General features: G+C 42.6%; 1 protein-coding gene across 1 annotated transcript in view; it reads right to left on the bottom strand.

Annotated features, from left to right (window-relative positions):
- Window positions 1-22,536, bottom strand: part of FRAS1 (Fraser extracellular matrix complex subunit 1) — a 538,610-nt gene extending 516,074 nt beyond the window's left edge. The window contains exons 1-2 of the mRNA XM_061420570.1: window positions 22,354-22,536; window positions 14,833-14,864 (exon numbers count right to left, since the gene is read on the bottom strand). Coding sequence (XP_061276554.1) covers window positions 14,833-14,864; window positions 22,354-22,429 — 108 coding nt within the window. The 5' untranslated portion in view covers window positions 22,430-22,536. The remainder of the gene's footprint in view (window positions 1-14,832; window positions 14,865-22,353) is intronic.
- Between the last annotated feature and the right edge of the window lie 694 nt (window positions 22,537-23,230).

Below are 23,230 nucleotides of genomic sequence, written 5' to 3'. Positions count from 1 at the left end.
TAAAATCAACTACACTTCAGTTTATCAATCAATAAAATTTAAAAAGCCAAACCTCCTCCAGAAAAAAAAAGAAATTTAAATTAATAATTATAAAATAAAATTTCTCATTAATAAAGAATTCTTTCTCCCACGGTTTCCTTTTTGTGAGTAACTCCAGGGCTTTCTTATCACTGGGAAAATGGCATGATCTATCTGACTAGTAAATTTAACAGAGTAACTGGGCATGCTTAACTCAGTTTTGTCTTCCTTCCTCTTCTAGGAAGCAAATCTTTCAACCGAGAGCATAAGTTTTCCTCTGCTTCTTGAAGCAATCATTCGCACTTAAGCAGACCTTCTACATGAGGAAGCTGCCTCAGCAAAGCTTTGTCTGTGGTGCCTAGTCGGGGGTTTGTGGGGGATTGTGGGGGTTCAGAATCAGAAGGCCTATTTGACTCAGAAATGAAAGCTATGCCCACTGTCTCCTATTGCTGACAGTCCTCCAGCTCTGCCATCTCTCACCTCCTCTCCTTCCTCCATCAGAAACTCTTCCTGCCTGTTCACTCAATGCCAGCCCCTGTATGCCAACTATTGTACTATACAACTCTACTTTTCCAGGTACTATATTGTAAGATTTAAAACAAATTTAAAAAGATTTAAAAAAAAATTTTTTTTTTAAGAGAGACAGAATTAAAATTATACTCTCTACCTTCATTTCATTGATTAAAAAACTTTTATGGTGGTATTTTTACTTTCTATATTCATTCTTTGTTTCAGAACTGGAGGGGAAAAGAACTCTTTAGCGTTCTTCAAGCACCCAAGACTTCCCTGAACATCTCACTAGCCACAACTAGGTCTTATACTCACTTGTAAGCCAATCCTGGCAAGGAAACATAAACTTCCTAACTAGCTTGCAACTAGCATTTACACAAGTGGGGAAGGGCTGGGAAATAGAAAAAAAAAAAAAAAAATAGGACTTTGCCAGCAGGGCAAAGGAGAATCCAGGGTCTGTAACTCATATCTTTTAGTACTTGGAAATTAATTGATAAATATCTGCAATCCAGGTAGATCACTACTACTACATATGCATGCCTAGTCTCTCAGTCAAAACTAACTCTTTGTGACCCCATGGACTAAAACCCTCCAGGCTCCTCTGTCCATGGAATTCTCCAGGGATCTTTCCAACCCAGGGATCAAACCCTGGTCTCCTGCATTGCAGGCGGCCATCTGAGCCACCAGGGAAGCCTTACTACTATTACCACGCATACCAATGGTAAATATGAGAGGGAGAGGGTTCTCCCATGCCACTGATGTCAGGTTAGAGTTTCTTTTGTTTCTCTTCTGTCATCTTTTAGATAAAGTTTCCACTGGATTAGAAGGAAACTAAGTACAGTAAGAGCACAGAATAAGTATCTCTGTTAATAATTCTCTCCTACTCATAAAACCATTTCAAGAATGTAAGGTTCAAGGAACTATGAAATCTGCTCTCCCGTGTAGACACCCTCCCTCCTCTCCCCAGCCCCTCCCACACCCACCCAATTTCCCTTTGGAAGAAAGGAATAACATAAATTTAATAAATAACCAATCTTGGGAGCTGTCAGGAAAGAACTCACAGGTCATGGCCCAAACTCAAGCGTCTTCTGGGTACTAACAATAAACTGTTTCTTACTAGGAAAGCTTTTCCCTTTCCTTCTTCCTTTCATTTTGTTTATAAACTCTGGGAAACTAAGAAATCATGACTAAAAATAATTTAGCTGGCATACCAGTGGCTATGGACTTATTTTACATAAAACTGCTCGGATTTTTTAAAATTGTTTTATGCTGACTTTATATTTAAGTGTCCCTTCCTATCACAGAAGCAGAATGCCATCCATATGCGACTTTCAAAGTAAAATTTTCTTTAGACATTTGCCACTCATACTCCAAGAAAACATAAGCTTGCTTAACTCATAATTATCATTTGATATTTATATATTATCTTTTCCTGTACTAGGCAGACAGCTTTAAAAATAACAATAATGAGATAACACCATAAGGTGTTATAAATGAGTGACAGTTCTTTTCTAGGGTACCTATACATATGCATATCTATTTTGTCCTATGTATAAAATAAACGTGTACATGTATATATTTTGTATTTATAAACAGGCAAATGAAGAAAAAAAGAAAATGAGGTACTAGGCAATTGTAGTAAAAATGACACAAACTTAAAAAAAAGGTGTGGGAAATGTATGATCTGAGCAGAAAATTGAGATATACGATCACACTACCACATTCTGAACAAATTAATATGGCTTCCAAGCTCAGCTGCATCTTCGAAATTCAAAAGCATAAGAAATGTGTTTGTTAACTTAAAACATCTGTTCCTACCACAAGAATATGAATAAAACTCAAAATGCATATGGATTATTCATCAATAAAAGCACAAAATCTCTTGTATGAGTTCTCTCACAATTATTCTCAGAAGATATGAATCTCCACATCTGATTATGGTGGACAATTTATAAAAACCCAGCAAAGGAAAAAATGAGGAACTTCCCTCGTGGTCCAGTGGTTAAAACTCCAAGTTTCCAATGCAGGTGCCTTGGGTTCGAACCTGCCAAACCTTGGGTTTGGCCACGTAATGTGGCCAAATTTTTAACAAAGAAGAAGAATAGAATAAAAAGAATCATCTGAGGCACCTAGAGCCCAGTCCTCAACACCTGGTACCCAAGGGTACAAAATAGGTCCTTTTGAAGGCATGCAGGGAAAAGCCCATCATTGTCGGCTCTGGGATCGGGAAATTTTCTCACCCCTACAAGCGCTTCCTTACGGCAGAAACACACAGCTCTAATCTTCAATTCACACAAGTCAGAACCCAAGTTAGAAAGGCTTTTGGAAGTCATCTAGACCAAGCCAGTCTGTGAAGAAAGCTGAGCACCGAAGAATTGATGCTTTTGAACTGTGGTGTTGGAGAAGACTCTTGAGAGTCCCTTGGACTGCAAGGAGATCCAACCAGTCCATTCTGAAGGAGATCAGCCCTGGGATTTCTTTGGAAGGAATGATGCTGAGGCTGAAACTCCAATACTTTGGCCACCTCATTTGAAGAGTTGACTCATTGGAAAAGACCCTGATGCTGGGAGGGATTGAGGGCAGGAGGAAAAGGGGACGACAGAGGATGAGATGGCTGGATGGCATCATCGACTCAATGCACATGAGTTTGAGTGAACTCCAGGAGTTTGTGATGGACAGGGAGGCCTGGCGTGCTGCAATTCATGGGGTTGCAAAGAGTCGGACACGACTGAGCAACTGAACTGTACTGAACTGAGATGAAGCCAGTCAGAACGGGACATGGAACAATAAACTGGTTCCAAATCAGGAAAGGAGTATGTCGAGGCTGTATATTGTCACCCTGCTTATTTAACTTACATGCAGAGTACATCATGTGAAATGCTGGGCTGGACTAAGCACAAGCTGGAATCAAGACTGCTGGAAGAAATATCAATAACCTCAGATATGCAGACAACACCACCCTTATGGCAGAAAGTGAAGAACTAAAGAGCCTCTTGATGAAAGTGAAAGAGGAGAGTGAAAAAGTTGGCTCGGCTTAAAACTCAACATTCAGAAAACTAAAATCATGGCATCCGGTCCCATCACTTCATGGCAAATAGATGGGGAAATAATGGAAATAGTAACAGACTTTATTTTGGGGGCCTCCAAAATCACTACAGATGGTGACTGCAGCCATGAAATTAACAGACACTTGCTCCTTGGAAGAAAACCTATGATCAAGCTAGACAGCATATTAAAAAACAGAGACATTACTTTCCCAACAAAGGGCAGTCTAGTCAAAGCTATGGCTTTTCCAGTAGTCACGTATGAATGTGAGAGTTGAACCATAAAGAAAGCTGAGTACTGAAGAATTGATGTTTTTGAACTGTGGTGTTGGAGAAGATTCTTGAGAGTCCCTTGGACTGCAAGGAGATCCAACCAGTCCATCCTAAAGGAAATCAGTCCTGAATATTCATTGGAAGGACTGATGTTGAAGCTGAAACTCCAATACTTTGGCCACCTGATGCAAAGAATGGATGCATCGGAAAGACCCAGACACTGGGAAAGATTGAAGGCAGGAGGAAAAGGGGATGACAGGATGAGATGGTCGGATGGCATCATTGACTCAATGGACATGAGTTTGAGCAAGCTGGGAGTTGGTGATGGACAGGGAAGCCTGACATGATACAGTCCATGGGGGCACAACTGAACGACTAAGCAACTGAGCTGAGACCAAAGCAGCACTATCTCATTTATGACACAGGCTATCCAGCCTCCACTTGAGTATCTCTAGTTAAAGGACTCTCATTATTTTTTAAATTTCATTTCAGCACCTAACACAGTAACGATGTGCTGTTAATTTTCTATTAAAAAAAAATTAAGTTTTTACCTCAGAATAATTACAGATTTACTAAGTGTGGGGGGGCAGGAGGAAGCTGAGTACTTAATAGAGAAAGCTTCCAAATTCTCATTTCTCTTCTCCATGAAAATTCTTGAGCATGTTGATGAACACCAGCACAAACAAAAGGCTAAGACATTTTCATCTCTATGGTCAACCTCTTTTGTGTTACACTTCTGAATAAAAGAAAATTATGCTACATCAAGTTTTTTAAATGACACTAGCACTGAAGAGCTCTCCTGGTCTTCTCGAACCCTCCTTAATCCTGATCAACAAGACTTACAGACTTCGATTTTTTTCACCACCATATACAGTGGATAACACTCCCACAAATACATCAGACATTGACAAAACACCAAAAATATTTTGTAAAATCTATAATAGAAGGAAATTATAACTACAATGAAATAGGACCTCAAACCTGTTAAACTGCCTATGATAAAAAGATAAAAGATAACAAGTGTTGGAAAGGACGTGGAGAAAAGGGAACTCTTACACACTGTTGGTGAGAATATAAATTGGTGTAACCATTATGGAAAATAGTACGGAGGGTCCTAAAAAAAATGAAAAAAGAACTACTTTATGATGTAGCAATCCCAGTTCTGGATTTATAGCCAAAAAATGAAATCAGGATCTTGAAGAGATCTGCATTCCCTTATTCTTCCCAGCATTATTCCCAATAACCAATCCAAATACCTATCAACAAAAGAATGGATAAAGAAAATATAATATTGATAATGGAATATTGCTAAGTTGCTTCAGTCTGGTCTGACTCTGTGCAACTCTATGGACTGTAATCCGCCAGGCTCCTCGGTCCATGGGATTCTCTAGGCAAGAATACTGGAGTGGGTTGCCATGCAATATTATTCAGTCTTAAAAAAGAATGAAATCCTCCTTTCACAACAATGCAAGTGAACCTGAAGGACATTATGCTAAGTGAAATAAACCAGATGCAGAAAGACAAATATGGCGTGACTGCATTTATGGGTGGAATCTAAAATAGTTACACTCACAGAATAGAAAGTAGAGGGTTAGCAGCTGGAGGGAGGAAGAGAAAAAGGGAAGAGGTTAGTCAAGGGATACAAGGTTTCACTTGGACTTCCCAGGTGGCGCCAGTGGTAAAGAAGCCGCTTGGCAAGGCAGGAGAAATAAGAGATGCGGGTTCAGTCCCTGGGTTGGGAAGAACCCCTGGAGAAGGGCATGGCAACCCACTTCAGTATTCTTGCCTGGAGAATCCCATGGACAGAGGAGCCGATGGGGTCACAAAGAGTCAGACATGACTGAAGTGACTTAGCACACATGCATGCACAGGATTTCACTTACTCAAGATGACAAATGTGGACCAATGTGATTATAATTAACAATATGAAATTATATACTTGGAAGTTGATAAGAAGGTAGATCTGAAGTGTTCTCACTATAGAAGGAAGGAAGAGAGGGAGGGAAGATGGAAGGGAGGAAGGAAGGGGTGACTAAGCTGATAGATATCTTTATTACATTGATTGTGGTGATTACTTCACACTGCATACACATATCAGATAGTCAAGTTGTACATCTTAAATATATACAACTTTTATTTATCAATTATACCTAATAAAGCTGGAAAAAATTACCAGAATATATAGGACTGATTGCAGATGAAGGCTCAGTTGTAACTCCACTCCTTTTTCTTTTATTCAAGAAAATATATCAAGCCATATGGTGAGAGCAGTGCTGTAATAATTACACACATATGTATATATTTATAAAATAATGATGTAAACAAACAAATAACAATCTCAGGGGCTCTAACAAGTTTTGTGACCTTTCTCAAACTAATAACAACACAACAGCAAGCCTTCACCCAGGGTGAGAACCATCCATGAGACTAAAATTCAAGCTGGAGTACTATAAGTTAAGAATTTTAAAGTTCTAACACTGCACAGTCCAATACAGTAGTCATGAATCACGTGTGGTCATTTGAATTTCATTCATTTCATTTCATTAATTTCATTTGAATAACATTAAGCAAAATTTAAAATCCCATTCTTCAGTGTCACTAGCCACACTTCAAATGCTCAACAGCCACATGTGGTTTGCGGCCACCGTACTGGAGGGTGCAGCTCTGGGACATTCCCATCAGCACAGAGTGTTCTATTGGATGGCACTGTGCTAAGGAATCTTGGAGAGGGTCTCATAGAAACTGAGACTTCATTTCATTCAGGTGACTTACTCAATACTACACAGCCAGTAATTGCAGAGCCAGGACCTGAACTAAGACACTCTGGCTTCTATCACACAGTCATTTCCACTCCGACATCTTGTTGTCACCTAGATGATGTGAGCATCCGTTCTTGCCAAGCACAGTTCTGGGTTCTTTCATAAGTATGCTCTCAGGTAATCCTCACACCAGCCCCATGAGGAATATTCTTATATAGACAATGAAATTGAGACTCAGCCATTTAAAGTATCAGAGCTGAGACCAGACAGCAAGTAGTAGCAGAACCAAGATTTAAACTCCAAAGTCTGGATCCAGTCACTGTGTTATACTATGCATTAATACACTAACTTTTAATTTCATTAATTCCAAAATCACTGCAGATGGTGACTGCAGCCATGAAATTAAAAGACGCTTACTCCTTGGAAGGAAAGTTATGACCAACCTAGAGAGCATATTCAAAAGCAGAGACATTACTTTGCCAACAAAGGTCCGTCTTAGTCAAGGCTATGGTTTTTCCAGTGGTCATGTATGGATGTGAGAGTTGGACTGTGAAGAAGGCTGAGTGCTGAAGAATTGATGCTTTTGAACCGTGGTGTTGGAGAAGACTCTTGAGAGTCCCTTGGACTGCAAGGAGATCCAACCAGTCTATTCTGAAGGAGATCAGTCCTGTGTGTTCTTTGGAAGGAATGATGCTAAAGCTGAAACTCCAATACTTTGGCCACCTGATGTGAAGATTGACTCATTGGAAAAGACTGATGCTGAGAGGGATTGGGGGCAGGAGGAGAAGGGGACGACAGAGGATGAGATGGCTGGATGGCATCACTGACTTGATGGATGTGGGTCTCAGTGAACTCCGGGGGTTGGTGATGGACAGGGAGGCCTGGCGTGCCGTGATTCATGTGGTCACAAAGAGTTGGACACGACTGAGCGACTGAACTGAACTGAACTGAATACACTAACTACTCCACAATTTTCATTGTTCTTGAAAACTTTTTCCTCCTTTCAAATGTGCTACAAGTTGATGCCTCATGATTAACTTTGCCAGCATTTGTGAGGAAAAGGATTCCAAGGAAGAAAATCCCGACACTCAACACTGTTCATCTGAGGAAGAAGAACAATTGTGTCCACCTTTGCTAAGTGTAAACTGCTTCACAGCAACAATAATAGGAGCTAACCTTTGTCAACTTAAAAAATAGTCACAACCTAAAGGTTGGGAGTTCTGTTTTATTTAGGAGGAATTTTTAGGACTTCAAGCCCAGGAGACAGCATCTCAAGTGACCCTAAGAGAACTGCTCCAAGGAGCAAAGGGGAGGAGTCAGGTTATATAGATGTTTGCAACAAAGAGCAGGTAATCTGAACATCAAAAGTATTTCTGAGAATTAAAGAAAACCATATATCTCAAGTTAAGGAAGTTAGCGCTTTTCTATGTATGGGAAGATGTAAGAGTCTGGGCACTGAAATCATTCCTTTCATTTGCATCTCAGCTATCTGGGGCTAGTATCTTGTGCTTTTCCTCAGTGCTCACCATAAGGAGTGGTTACAGACTGACTGCCATTTCTCACCTTTATTGTGGGTTTCCCTGGTGGCTCCATGGTGAAAAATCTGCCTGCCAATGTAGAAGACATGGGTTTGATCCCTGGGCCAGGTAGATCCCTTGAAGAAGGATATAGCAACCCACTCCAGTATTCTTGCCTGGAGAATCCCATGGACAGAGAAGCCTGGCAGGCTACAGTCCATGGGATCACAAAGAGTTGGACACAACTAAGCAACTATGCAACAAAAACTTTATCAAAAGTCACAAGCACTGGGTTAAGTGCTTCATGCTGATCTCCTTTAACCTTTGCAACAATCCTGTGAAGTGAATTGTTTGTCTCCATTTTACAGATATAAAAACTGAAGAGTCCAACCATCCACCCTCAGGAAGAATCTATGAAGGAGATGTTTGACTATGGTGATGCCAAAGGAAAGTGAAATTCTTTTTACTCAGTAACAGATGGAAAAGACCAAGAGATAGGTGAAAACTTTGAAAGAAAATCTATTGTCCTCCTCACACATGATGCCCTGTCACAGGTAAACATATTAAGTAGAGAGTTTCCCTCTGACAGATCCCTGATTTAATTCAACCACACTCTCTCTCCCACTGCAGCTGACTTTGGAGAAAGTCCAGACAGTCCAGGACTGCAGGGATACTGTGAGGTAAGAAAAATACCTCAAAATAGACTATGCAGTGTTTCTAAAGGTAGAGGACCTTCTTGGGTATTTTCTAACCTGAGGAATGGAAAGAAGAGAAAGGAAGGAAGACAGTCATAAAAAGAAGAGACAGCTGAGGTCAGTACATTACTGAGAAATGGCTACATGGGGCTTAGAACCTAATCACTGCAAAGTGTCCCCATGAGTCCTCAGAGCTGTCAAAAGTTGGGTAACACCACACATTATCCCACCAAAAGTTGAGATTTGTGTGGATACACATATATAATACAGCATGTACTACACATTAAGACGGACTGATAAACCCACCTTGCTTCGAGTGGTGAATTTAGCACAGCTGGGCTTTCCTGGTGGCTCAGATGGGAAAAATATCTGCCTGCAATGCAGGAGACCCAGGTTCAATTCTTGGGTCAGAAGATTCCCTGGAGAAGGGAATGGCTACCCACTCCAGTATTGTTGCCTGGAGAATTCCATGGACAGAGGAGCCTGGAGGGCTACAGCCCGTGGGGTTGCAAGAGTCGGGCACGACTAAGCATCTTTCACTCATCACTCAGTGCGGGAGAGCCTCCACTAATTGGGAAGGGGTTAGCCAGGGACAGCTGGCTTTTGCAGGAGGTCAGGCCAGAGACTGGCAGAGACAACTGCATGACAGGTGCAGCAGGGAGGGGCTGGGCACACAGGGCTGAAAGCAAAATAAGCCAGTTGTGCTTAGAGACAACAAGCAGGCTGGCCTGGCTGCGAGAAACAGCATGCTCAGTGAAATGACTCTAGGGTCAGACCTGGGTTGGAACATGTTCTCTGTCAAGCGCCGACTAGCTGTGTGTGATTTGGAACAAGTGACTTAAGACTTTCTGAGACTCAGGTTCCTTATCTGTAAAGACAATGCCTGTTTCCTGGGATTGTTGAAAGTGTGAAATACATAGCAGGTGCTGATTAACTTTCTTTCCTCTCCTTCTTGGTTCATAAAGAGGAATTTTGTTATTGCAGAAAATTACATGCCAACTACTGCATCTGGGTGTCTTCCCCACATTATCTTCTTTACAAAATCATTCAGGAAAGGCTCTATATATCCCCACTTCATACAGGAAGCAATGGAGATTCAGGAAAGTTATGTAACTTGGTCACATAGCTGGTTTGTAGCCGACGAGGAAGAATCAAAGCAAGGTCTGTCAGCAAAAACTCTAATATGAAAAGATACATGTACCCCACTGTCCATAGCAGCACTGTTTACAATAGCCAAGACGTGGAACCAACCTAAATGTCCATAAACAGATGAATAAAGAAGATGTAGCATGTGTTACATGTGTTAAACAGTGCTGCTATGGACAGTGGGGTACACATATCTTTTCAAATTAGAGTTTTTCTTGACAGACCTTGCTTTGATATCGGAGAAGGCAATGGCACCCCACTCCAGTACTCTTGCCTGGAAAATCCCATGGATGGAGGAGCCTGGTGGGCTGCAGTCCATGGGGTCGCTAAGAGTCAGACACGACTGAGCAGCTTCACTTTCACTTTTCACTTTCATGCATTGGAGAAGGCAATGGCAACCCACTCCATTGTTCTTGCCTGGAGAATCCCAGGGATGAGGGAGCCTGGTGGGCTGCCGTCTATGGGGTCGCACAGAGTCAGACACGACTGAAGCGACTTAGCAGCAGCAGCAGCAACATGTATATACAATGGGATATTATGCAGCCATAAAAAAGAATGAAATAGTGACATTTGCAGCAACATAAATGGACCTAGAGATGATCACACTAAGTGAAGTCAGACAGAGAAAAACAAATATTATATGATATCACTTATACGTGGAATCTTAAAAAAATGAAACAAATCAACTTATTTACAAAATGGAAATAGAGGGACTTCCCCAGTGGTCCAGTGGTTAAGAATCCACCTGCCAATGCAGGGGACACAGGTTCAGTCTTTGTTCCAGGCAGATTCCACATGCCACCAGGCAACTAGCCCCACATGCCACAACCACTGAGTCTGAGCAGTCTAGAGTCCATGCTCCACAATGTGAAGCCAACAATGAGAAGCCCACTCACCGCAGCTAAAGAGTAGCCCTCCTTATTTCAACTAGAGAAGGTCCACATGCAGCAACAAAGACTCAGCGCAGCCAATAAACAAAACTGAAATAGACTTGAAGACACAGAAAACAAATTTATGGTTACCAAAGTGGGGGAGGGATAAACTAGTAGTTTGGGATTAACATACACACAATACTATATATGAAATAGATACCAACAAGGACCTCCTATATCTCAAGGGTAAGTATATAAATATCTTGTAATAATCTAAAATGAAACCAATACAATATTGTAAAATAATAGCCTCCAATTAAAATAAATAAATTTATATTAAAAAAAGAAAAGTATCTGAGAAAGATATATATACATACACACAGACACATAACTGAATCACTTTGATGTATACCTGAAACTAACACAACATTGTAAATCAACTGTACTTAGATTTGAAATCACTTTTTTAAGGTCTGTCAGACTATAAGTATCATGAATATTCCACTCTATATGGCCACTTCCAAGGCAACTAATGATGAGATAGGAACCATACCAGGGGAAGGAATACTCACAAGACAGGCTGAGAGTGAGCAATCAGCAGCCAGTGCTTGGATCCGTGTCCTCATTTGCTTGGTATGTTTCATGGAATTCTGAGTAAAGCTAGTGCTTTGCCATTTTCAACCAGATCCACTTTCCATTTCTGGTTACTTACCGACAGTGAGGGAGACCTAGGTTTGATCCCTGGGTTGGGAAGATCCCCTGGAGAAGGGCATGGCAACCCATTCCAGTATTCTTGCCTGGAGAATCCCCATGGACAGAAGAGCCTGGCACGATACAGTCCATGGGGTCACAAAGAGTCAGACACGACTGAGCAACTAAGCACAGCACCTGAGAAATGAGCTTCCCTGGTGGCTCAGACAGTAAAGAATCTGCCTGCAATGCTGGAGGCCAGGGTTCAATCGCTGGGTTGGGAAGATCCCCTGGAAAAGGGAATGGCAACCCACTCCAGTATTTCTGCCTGGAGAATTCCATGCACAGAGGAGACTTATGGGCTACAGTCTATGGGGTCACAAAGAGTCAGACACGACTGAGCGACTAACACACAACACACACCTGAGAAACGAAAGAAGTGCAAGAACTTCACAGCCCTGCCCCAGCTCCCCCAACTATAAATGGAGAGTCTGGACTACATGATCTCTGAAGTCACTCCCAGGTCTAAAAGGCACACAGGTAGAATTCACAGAGTTTGGGACTGTGAATTTAGGGATCAAACCCAGGTCACCCTCATTGCCGGTAAGTAACCAGAAATGGAAAGAGGATCTGGTTAAAAATGGCAAAGCACCAGCTTTACTCAGAATTCCATACCACCATCCTCACAGCCAGCTCCCAAACGCCATGCCTCTTACCACAGAAATCCTCTCACCCAAGGAGCTGCTTAAACAGTATATAAAAGTTCTTAAGTCTGGATTTTAAATTAAAAATACATAAATGCATATTCATTCAATTTCACTGATGCAGGTACAGTGCTTTTCTTCAAGACCAGCCTGTGTGGTGAGAACAGCAATGAATTAAGCAGACAATTGGCTGTGGCCACAATGCACCAACCTCCCTGCCAGCCTCAAGTCCTGAAGTTCTTTAAAATGGAAAAATGACTTCACACGGTTGCAAATAAACCCAAACCAGAATCTCTCTGGACTTTTATGTTTTTTCCCCAATCTTTTAAAATTGTTTCTCTCACCCTTAATTTGACAGCAAGTTTTCAGCAACTCACCTCTTAAAGTATTCAACTATATAGTTTCCCTAGAAACAAATGCTATTTCTTTTCATATTCCCACCTCAGCAGTTTAATTAAACGGTAAGTCAGGTTTTGTCATTCCTCTGCTCTTAGCTCCTCCAGTGGCTCACCCACGGATTGAAAGGACAAGCTAACGTCCATGCAAGGACCCACTGTGCAGTCACCGCCCACCTCCCGGACCTCATCTCCTGCCACACTCCCCTGGGTCACATGCTCCATCCACAATGACCCCCACGCCCATCTTCAAACGGCCAAACAAGCTCCTGCTTCAGCCTTTACACTCACTGTTCCCTGCTCAGGAATTCTCTTTTCCCAGACGCCCAAGGGGGTAGCTCTTACCGTGCCCCTCAGGTCTTTCTTCAAATGTCACCTTACTTCCTCAGGGAGCCATTCCCTGTCCCCTTATTTCAAGAGGCCACCCTTGTCCCCTATTTAGCCTTTTCTATCTCTCCCCTCTCCTTATACTGTTTTCCCTCTTAGCATTAATCTGATATTGCTTGTTCCCAGATGCATTCCCAGTGCCTAGAATAGCAGGTCCAAGGGTGTCACTCCATAAATATTTGTTGAATAATAACCTTTATTATTGCAGCAAATGTATTGTCTTTCTCACTGAGCTGCATAACCACAATCATAAGTATACCAGGCTTGGGGACATATAGGAACAAACACACCGAAGTCTTGGTAAGTAAAGAAGACAACTGGAAGGGTCACAGGTGTGCTGGTGACCACTCCCTTAACTTGATCCAACCGAACTGACCTCTCCCTGTACTTGCTACAGTCATATTCAAATGTACACTACCACGCTGCCGCATCAAACACAGAAGGTAGTCGGGACACTGTCTTCAGATTCAGGAGGAACAACCAGAAAAAAGTCAGGTTGTTTTATTCTGGTCCACTCCTTCAAGGTCAATTACCTTTAGCAGATCTCTGTCTCTCTCACTCTTGGTTCTTCATTAAAAAGAGGGAGGGCATAAAATAACATGTGGCCTGTCTATGTCACTGATCCACTGTATGTGTCAGGTAGATGATTGATAGCTATGAAAATATACTGAAAAGCTACGAAGCACTGTATACAACAAGTAATTTCCTTTGTATTAAAATGGACAAACTATCTCTACAGCTCCCCCAAACTGATGATATACTTTATAGCACTTTATTTTTAAAATGCTTCTTAAAATGTACTAAAGAATAAACCAAAGGAAAAGTAGGCTTTTAAGGGTATGGAATGGAAAAGAGAGTGGAAAATGGCTTTCTCCTGATTCTTTATAGAAAAATATAAGGAAGGAAAATGCTCATAAATCTCCAGAGCAGTAATTCTATTACATAAAGTTCAGATTCAAGAATATTACTGTGAACATCTACAATTATCTAGACTCTCAGATATTTCAAATATTTCTCATTTATTCCAATTCCACAAGGATAATTCAAGATGACATATTACTATCACACATGTCAATAGCGGGTTGGGATGTAAATGAGCAAACCCTTTCTAACCATTTGAGTTCTTTTTTTTATTACAGCATTTATTAAACTAAAATAAAAAAGTGGTGAAGAATGACTTGTCACACCATTTATTAGAGTTGATGGAGTGTAGACGGTCTTTTCAATAAGGCATTAACATACTGTTATGCACCACAGTACACTATTAATGAAAAGAAATGCAGGAATCTTGAATCAGCTTTCCCCACAAGTCATTCTGACGTTAGATTCAAAATCAATTCTACTCTACATGGCAAAGGTTCAGAGATATAATGTTAATTTGTTTGTTGTTTACAACACTTAAATGTATAATGCAAAGCAATGATCAGGATCCTCCACATTGTACTCAATAATCATACATTTTTTTGGAGGGGGGACTCAAAATGCAACAGCGAGATAAAGAAGTTGTGCCCTAGTTCATATCTGACAAGAGAATGGGACCTAATTTTCTCTCTGATTGAAAGAACACACGAGACAGCCATGGAATGCAAATCGTGTTGGGTGTCTGAATTTCTCTTCCAATACCTGAGCATCTGAATGGAACTAATTCACTCTGGAAAAGGTATTAAGTAATTGAGCATGATTGTGCCAGGATGAGGGATAATCATCAAACCAAGAAGGAAAATAAACATATTTTACAATGACAGGGTCACCTCACTCAGTAACCTCAATCAAGTATTTCACATTCATAAGAAATAAGTCAAATATATGAGGAATGACCTACCGCCAACAAGGAACCCTGATAGACACAAGCACCTGTGGGAGAAAAACAAAACAAGAATTAAAAGAGATGCATAACAGACCAATAGGCATAGCTCTGGCCAACTTAACACAAAGACTGCATCTACATGCGTCATAATCGGCAAACTCTGCTTTCTCCAAAGTCTTAAAAGCTTGAGGATTCTTCCCTTGGGAAAATAACCCCAAACACTAAAACAATATTTCTAGGACACACATGAGGGAAAGCAATGTTGAAGCTTATTGTTTGAATTTTAAAATAACTGTGTTTACAACGACATGTGATACATACAGTGTGCATTTTCCTATATGACAAATCAGCAAAGCCTCCATAATCCAGTCCCAGTTAACTGATCCAGGCTTCTTGGCCTTTCTTTGCTTACACAAATTCTCCAGTCCAACCCAAGAGGCCAACTTAGGATCCCATGGTAATACTTTCATATTGTCAAAGCCTTTACTCATTTTCGTTTCCTGCAGGAGATGCATTTGGTCTAATCAAGTTCCTTGAACTTGATCCCATCTCCTTCATGAAGCTTTCCAGCCCACATGATTATTCTTTTTCTAAAACGATTTTTGAACAGCACAACAGGTGTTGATTTAACCTATAAACATGCAGCAGTGTGCAAACAGCTACTAGCTCAGAAACACGTTTCAAAGCAGATTGAAATAGCATACACACACCAAGAGCATACCCTTACAATGTGCCACACTTGGATGGCCAACAAACAAAGGACACATTTTACTACAGGGCCTGGCCTCCAACAGATCAGTGGAAAAGTCTCAATACTATTAACTTCTCATGAAGTTAGGACTGGTCTACATTATCTACTAATAATGGAATGAAGAATAATATTCAAAGAAAATGAAATTATTATTTACACTTGGGCTTTGAATCAAAGATCTCTATGGGCAAATTTACTGAAATGACTTTTGTGCCCTTGACATTCAAATAAGAATAAATTGAGATAAAACCTCGAGGGGAAATTCTTCCTAAATAACTTACTTTTCTTTTAAGAAATCCTATTCCAAAGACTATGTAAGTCTACAGTATATCATAAGGATATATATACATATATATGGATATAGATCCATTTATAAAATAATCATGTGGCATGTGGATATATATATAAAATAAACATATGCTTAGTCACTAAGTTATGTCTGACTCCTTTGCAACCCCATAGACTGTAGCCTGCTAGGCTCCTCTGTCCATGGAATTTCCCAGGCAAGAATACTGGAGTGGGTTGCCATTTCTTTCTCCAAAATAATCGTATGAAGTGAAGTGAAGCCATTCAGTCGTGTCCGACTATTTGCCACCCCATGGATTGTAGCCTTCAAGGCTCCTCTGTCCATGGAATTTTCCAGGCAAGAGTACTGAAGTAGGTTGCCATTTCCTTCTCCAGGGGATCTTCCCAAGCCAGGGATCGAACCCAGGTCTCCCACATTGCAGGCAGATGCTTTACTGTCTGAGCCACTAAATAATCGTATATAGGTAAATAAATACATATCAACACAATTCAATTATTAAAACACATACTTATTTAATAACTTCTGACATTTAAAAGTTAAACATAAAGATCATCACTTAGGTACAATTTAACAAAATTTAACCTTTAGATAAAACCATCCTCAAATAATTTTATTACCCTCTTCCACAGCACTACCCTTCAAAAGCCACTATCCTTTCAAACCTCCAAAAGGTATCAGGTATCTTAGGAAGTATCCAAGTATTCATATCAAAGTCCATTTCTGGACATTTGGACAAATGTTATAAATTCTTTGTACCATGAAAAAATAAAATGGCAGTGAGTGGGGCCCCACAAACACACTTCGTTAAGCCAAATATCTGCTAGATACTGAAGTCAAAACTCTGTGTAACTCCTGATAAATTCTATCATTAGGAAAAGGAGTTAACTCAATTTGGGTTGCTGCAGGATGTACAACTCTGAAAGAAATAAGCCTTGGCCTCTGAAGGCTTTCCTGCAACACAACAGCTCTACCCAAAAAGCAGCTGCAGAAATGAGTACTAACATGGCTTCCAAAACCTCACTGCTTCCTTCTGGAGGACAGAAAGCATTCCACTGTAACACCCAGTTCCCTCAAACATTCATCACCACCCCATGCCAGATGTAGTCCTCGTGAGCAGGCATATTTTGCCACACCCACACAAGCTTCACACCCACGGGGAGACAAAGTCACTGAGTGCAGCTTCTGCTGCTGCCTTTTCACTAATCAATCAACCCATACACTTTGGAAAACAAAGTTATTGTCTCCACTCATCATCAGTTTTTCTCTTAAGGAAATGATCGCAACTCTGAGGTTTCAATTTTGGCTTATTTGAACTTGAAAGGCAACTCCAGATTAATGGGAATTCTGACCAACGAGTGGTAAAAAGAACCCTCCTGCCAATGCGTGAAATGTAGGAGACGCGGATTCAGTCCCTGGGTTGGGAAGACACCGCGCCCTAAGAAATGGCAACCCATTCCAGCATATTTGCCCGTAGAATCCAAAGGACAGGATCCTGGTGGGCTAGGCTCTATAGGGTCGCAAAAGAGTTGGACATGACTGAAGCAACTTAGCCCGCACTCATATGCATGCACAGTGATGCAGATCTAGAAGGAGAAACAGGCCTTCTAGAAGGAAAAACAAGGAAAAAGACAAGAGGAACCAGAGTCCTCTGACCAAGAACTTGGCCAGTTTTAGGACATGGAACACAGCTGAGATGGCGAGTAATTGAAGTTCTGACACCTGTGAGAAAGTATGTGAAGTTTTGCAGGGTGAAGGGATCAGACAGTGCCAAGAAGGAAGCCAAGATCATGAGACCTTCCCGCCTTGAGGTTGGTGCCTTTCTCGCAGGTCCCTTAGACAGAATGTCACTTCATATTCATGTAAACAGGTAAATGTCTGTTTTTAGGCCCACTGGCACATTATAAGGGAGTCTATTATGGAACACTTGTATAAAGTCTGAAGTTTTCAGAGGAAATTTGAGATACAATTTGCACCTGTACTCACAGCCTGAAACTATTCATAATAGAAACCCCTACCTGATAACACAAGCAAATTAGAGATGTTAAAACCTAAGAATCACAAAATGTCAGATCCATTAGTTCAAAGAAATAGTGGCAGATAAGATTATAAGATATGAAAAAATTTGGAGACCATGGTATCACAAAATCATGACTCATTAGGAACAAGCAGCCACAAGTTGGCATTTAAATATTCAAGCTTTTATGTTGTGCTCTAATCCAGCATATGGCCTGCACACTGTGGAACAGTTAAAACAGAATCGTTTTCTGAACTGACAGGACAGCTCATGTCCTGATTATTGTCAACCAGAAGTCAGATCAATTAATAGAGTAGTTAAATGGAAAATGGGCCAACTGTTTTTGAACTCATGTAAGATTTGGCACAGGGCTCCAGCTATGCCATGTGGCAACCCCTCCCCTCTCCTGAGCCAAGTGGTGGCCGAGTATTTTACGACTACTCGTGTCTGAGTAAAATTGAGTAATACTGCCACTCAAGTCCACTACAGTGAATACAGATGGCCATGCTTCACTAAAGGATTTATTTGCAGAGGGTAACACCTAGAATCCAATCCCCAGAGGAGAACATAAATATAATATGAGGGACATAAGAGCCTATGACAATATAAACACACCTTTATTTCTGCTAGTAGTTAGTTGCAAAAGCCAAAAGATGCAGAGTTGCAATTGTTCAATATTGGTAAACCCACCAAGGGTCAATGTTGACATGTCCCTATGGCTCTCTCACCTATATTAATGGTTTTCCAGGAATGCAAACTCCTTCAGGGCAGGTATTATGATTTTTTTTTTTTTGATGTCTAAATGTCCCTACCAGATATAACCTGATAACCTGATACATAAGCTCTCAATAAAGATTTGTGGAATGAAACAGTGAAGAGATAGGTTATTTCTTCCTATCCAATGTCTTTCCTTCCTTAACATTGAGTTTTAAGCACTGACTCCTACATAGGAGGAACTCTCCAGCCAAGAGTGGAACCAAATAGGATGAAAGTGAAAGTGAAGTCGCTCAGTCTTGCCCGACTCTTTGCGTCCCCATGGACTGTAGATCCACCCATAAATGAAACACTATCAAATTATCCTTTTCAATATATTCCATTAATGGCCTTTAAAGGAAGAAGTCTGGAAGACTGTAAAAATGGCTGAAGTCACATGGGGTGTGACGGACACAGACTAGAACTCAGTTCTCTAACTAATTCAAGAATCTTTCTCTATCCACAAGCCAACAGGTTTTACCTATGTAACTTCACACAACCAGGGTCAGCACAACTCAAAATGTTCTTCTCCAGGAAATGTCATGGAAGAGCCCATCTGATTCAAAAAGCAGCCATGTTTGTTAGAAGTTTCTCTGTGACTTTCTGATTTTATTAAGTTCTCAAATCATAGTGGTTTGTCCGCTTGGTGATATAAGAAAATGTAAAATAACACTGTCAATTACCTGTTGGTAAAACCTCAGTTTTCTTTTAATAATTAAAATAAAATTCAGAACTAGGAAGTTGCAACCGATTGCAAAGAAAGCAGTAAATATTGAACTTTTTTTTTCTATGTTGGATGATTAGCACAAGTATTTTAGAGCTATCACCTAGCCAATTTCTGCATTTGGTGAATAACAGAACACAGCCTAAAGAAGTTAGGTGGTTCATTCAAGGCCACACGGCAGCAGTCTAAGCTTAACTTGAAATGTGATCTGGCAATACTCATTCACCTGAACAATATTTTTTAGTACCTACTGTGCACCAGGAGCTGAGCTGGAGATATAAGAATAACCAAAAGCCATCTTCAGCCCTCAGTGAACACACAGTTAAATGAAGAAGACTGCATCTTTAATTTGATTAATCATTTTATTAGTTTTTAAAGTTAGTTTTATTGGTTATTTTGCTGAGGCACAAATTTGCAATTTCTTTGTATGTAAAATGAGGACAATAAAACCAATTAACCCAGAAAAAAAGATAAAAAAGAAGACTGCATCTTTATCAACTAAAATTATAGAATTATTAAATGGTGTTTTACTAGAAACATATATGGCACGCTCTCTGAGCATTGAGAAGAAAACAAATTCTGCCTGAACAGCAAAAGTATCACAGAATTGGTCACATCAAGAGACCCACACATGTGAATCCTTCTTTTCCGTTTTTAAAAATCATTGCCAGGACTAGTTCTAAAAACTTGAGGAAATCTCTAAGATCCTTAAGCTCTCCATCTCTGACCTCAATGCTCTTATTTTTTTAAGAGAAAAAGAAAATCCTGACAGAATCAAATCAAAAGTCTCATCAGATGACAATTGATTTTCTGGCTGTGGGGCTGTTATCATTTAATTAATTTAATTAAATGAGATTAAATATGTAAAGCGCTTAGCCTAGTGCCAGGCAGATAGTATGTGCTCCATAAAATTCCCTACTCATTCATTCATTATTAGGCAAGCATGGGGCTTCCCTGGTGATTCAGCTCCTAAAGAATTCGCCTGCAATGGCGGAGACCTGGGTTCCATCCCTCGGTTGGGAAGATCCCCTGGAGAACGGAACAGCTACCCACTCCAGTATTCTAGCCTGGAGAATTCCATGGACTATATAGTCCATAGGGTCGACTGAGCGACTTTAACTTTCTTTCAAGCATCCTTATGACTTGGATGGAAACTCAAACATGTATCAGTTCAGGTTGTGAGATGATTCTAGAATGTTCTGAAGGTGGGCTGAAACAGTAAGAAGCAAAGTATCCAAAGAATCTTTGGAGGAATAGTGCCCCTCACGCCCCACACTTCCTCTCCCCCATCTGAAAACTCGACGTTCTTAAACTTTGCCCTTTTTGTCAACCAGTCTTCCAAAGAGCGAACCCTGCAGGCTCTTCATAATAATGGCTTTTGTCATTTCAAAAGATCTGCTTCTGAGAAGCCAATCGTTGCTCTATTCCAACTGCTCCCTGGTGAGCTATGGAGGGACCGAAAGCACGTCTTCCGCGTGGTCGGGATATGATCCTAAATAGGAAACTCCCATCACTCGGTGACAATGTAATTTTTCTACGTCTCAAGTTCACACTGGGATGTCCTAGGTTGAACTCTCCCATCTGCTTCACTACAATTAAGCCCTTTAAGTTTTATTGTTTTTTAAGTCTGCAAACACACGCACACATAAAATAAAGACATGGTTCTACAGGTTATGCCTTGTTTGAAAAGGGCAGCACAGGTCCCAGACCTGCTCCTTCCCGGGGCCGTATAATCTTAACATACTTCCCGGGAGGGTGCAGGCAGACGGTCCCTTCACCTACGAGCAAGTCCCCAGTGCTGTGCGTTTCCAAAGCCAAGCCACCCTCTCTCGGGAAGCTAGCTAGGAAAAGGCAGCAGCTCAGGTGGCTGCAGGTCCACCCGAGCAGGGCTGTGTCCCGCCGGGGTCTGCGGCCACCCTCCACCCGGTGCCCGGATCCGCACCCGCGAGCCGCCGCCAGCCCGCACCTGCGCGGAGAAGGCTCCCAGCCCCTCGGCGCCCGCCGCTGCGGCTCTGATTTGAAGCGGGGCAGGTGAACCCTCCTTCCTGAAGCTGGATGAATAATGAATGGAGCCGGGAGGGGAAGCCGAGAGCCCAGCGCGGTGGATTAAGCCGTCTTCCTCCGCCCGCCGGCTCCCTTCCCCCTCCCTAAGCCCAGAGAGGCGAGTTTCCCGGCGACTCCGAGCAGGTGGGAATTCCTGGCGCCTCGCGTCCCCAGGCCCGCATCCCAGGACCCCCAGACTCTTGATCTTTTTATCGATGCATTTATTTGCCCGAGCTCACATCGCTTTTGCTATCATGGCGACAATTCCCACCTTCTCCTTTCTCTCCCCCAGCTCCAGGGTTTTTACACGTAGACTGGAGCCCCGGAGGAAAACTGGGAGGCAGAGGGCGAAGTCAGAGAATGGAGCTAAACTCTTATTAACCACTTCTTTTCCGCGGTAGAGGCAGCCTGGTGCCTTTCTGTACTAGGGAGATTTATTTTAGTGCGATTGAATTGCCCACCTCTAACCGGTTTATAAAATCTTAATTGGAATTTACGGGGAGATCCACTGGGGCAAGGAGGGCGGGAGAGGAGGGGGGTTTTAAGGAGCCGGATTTTATGTTTCATAGGAGCAGAAGTATTTTTACGCAGGTAAGAGCAGTTGTTCTCCCCTCACCTACGCTCCATGTAGTTGTTTTCCACACGGGGGCACCAGGGAAGTGGAAGAAAGAGAATCCAATTTCAGGGATGGCACCTCCATCGGCCACTACCCACCCCCCAAATGCGCTCAGGGCAGAGAGGGAGTGGGGCTTGGTATCCGCGTGCAAAACAATCAGGAGTTGGATGGAATCTTCTCAGAAAAAAACCCACTCTAGTTCCCCGGCCACCCACCTACCCATCCCCAAAAAACTTGCATCTGACTCACAATACCATAAACCGGCTGAGCTTTTAAAAGAGCACGATCACACGCGCGCGCGCACACACACACAGCACCACTCTCTCACCTTCAGAATGATGAGGCAATGCTGCAAATTCCGCCAATGTGAGAGCCATCCCGAGCCACACTTGGAAGACACTCATCGCCGCCTCGGCACTCACGCTGGAGGAGCCCAGCAACCAAGAACCAGTTATCAGCCGAAACGCAGGCTTCCGCGCCCCTGGCTGGGCGCACCGAGAATAGAGGGCGGCGGGGAAACGAGGCGAGAGCGACACTCACATCAGCCCCGAGGCGCCGGGGCGGGAGGGGGTTTCAATTCACTCACAGCCGGGGGACAGCGCGCCCAGCTCTCCAGCCGAGCAGGGCGCCAACGCGGGCTGAGCTGGAAGAATAAAAGAGAAGGCAGGGCGCACGCAGTTCCCCGAGGCCAAGTCTCGCAGGAAAGTTGCGGGTCACCGGCCGACCTGATCTCCCAGTAGTTCCTTCAGGCCGGACCCAACCGCTCCCTGATCCCTGGTCGTGGAGACGCCGGCACGTCGGCTCCCGGATCCCCAAACCGTGGAGACCCCGGCGCAGGTTCCTCGGCGGCACCTTTTTAAAGTTCGCAGGACACTCTCAGACGGCGCCGCGTCGGCCAATGGGGTTGCCGGGAGCCCCGAAAGACCCAGCCACCCCTCTTTGTGGGCTGGGCCCCCAGGGCTCAGCGGACCTCAGCCACCCCGGGAGGCTCGCGGGAAACTTTGTGCGGCACTGCGGTCGGCTCCCGGGACTCGCCGGTGCTGCGGCCGCCCGGCGCCGCCTCGGGCTGCGCTCCCTGCCGCAGATAGTGCGAATGCTCCGGAGGAGAGCCCGGGGCTTGCGCGGAGGCACGCAGCCGCTACTTTCGCGCCCCCGCCTTCAGCCGGGGTGAGGAGCCCTACCGGGCGCTCTCGGTGCCGGCGGCC

Source organism: Bos javanicus, chromosome 6 (genome assembly GCF_032452875.1).
Source record: "Bos javanicus breed banteng chromosome 6, ARS-OSU_banteng_1.0, whole genome shotgun sequence".
NCBI classification, from domain to species: domain Eukaryota; kingdom Metazoa; phylum Chordata; class Mammalia; order Artiodactyla; family Bovidae; genus Bos; species Bos javanicus.
The sequence above is the reverse complement of the archived record's forward strand: the minus strand, read 5'-3'. Positions and strand labels throughout refer to the sequence as shown.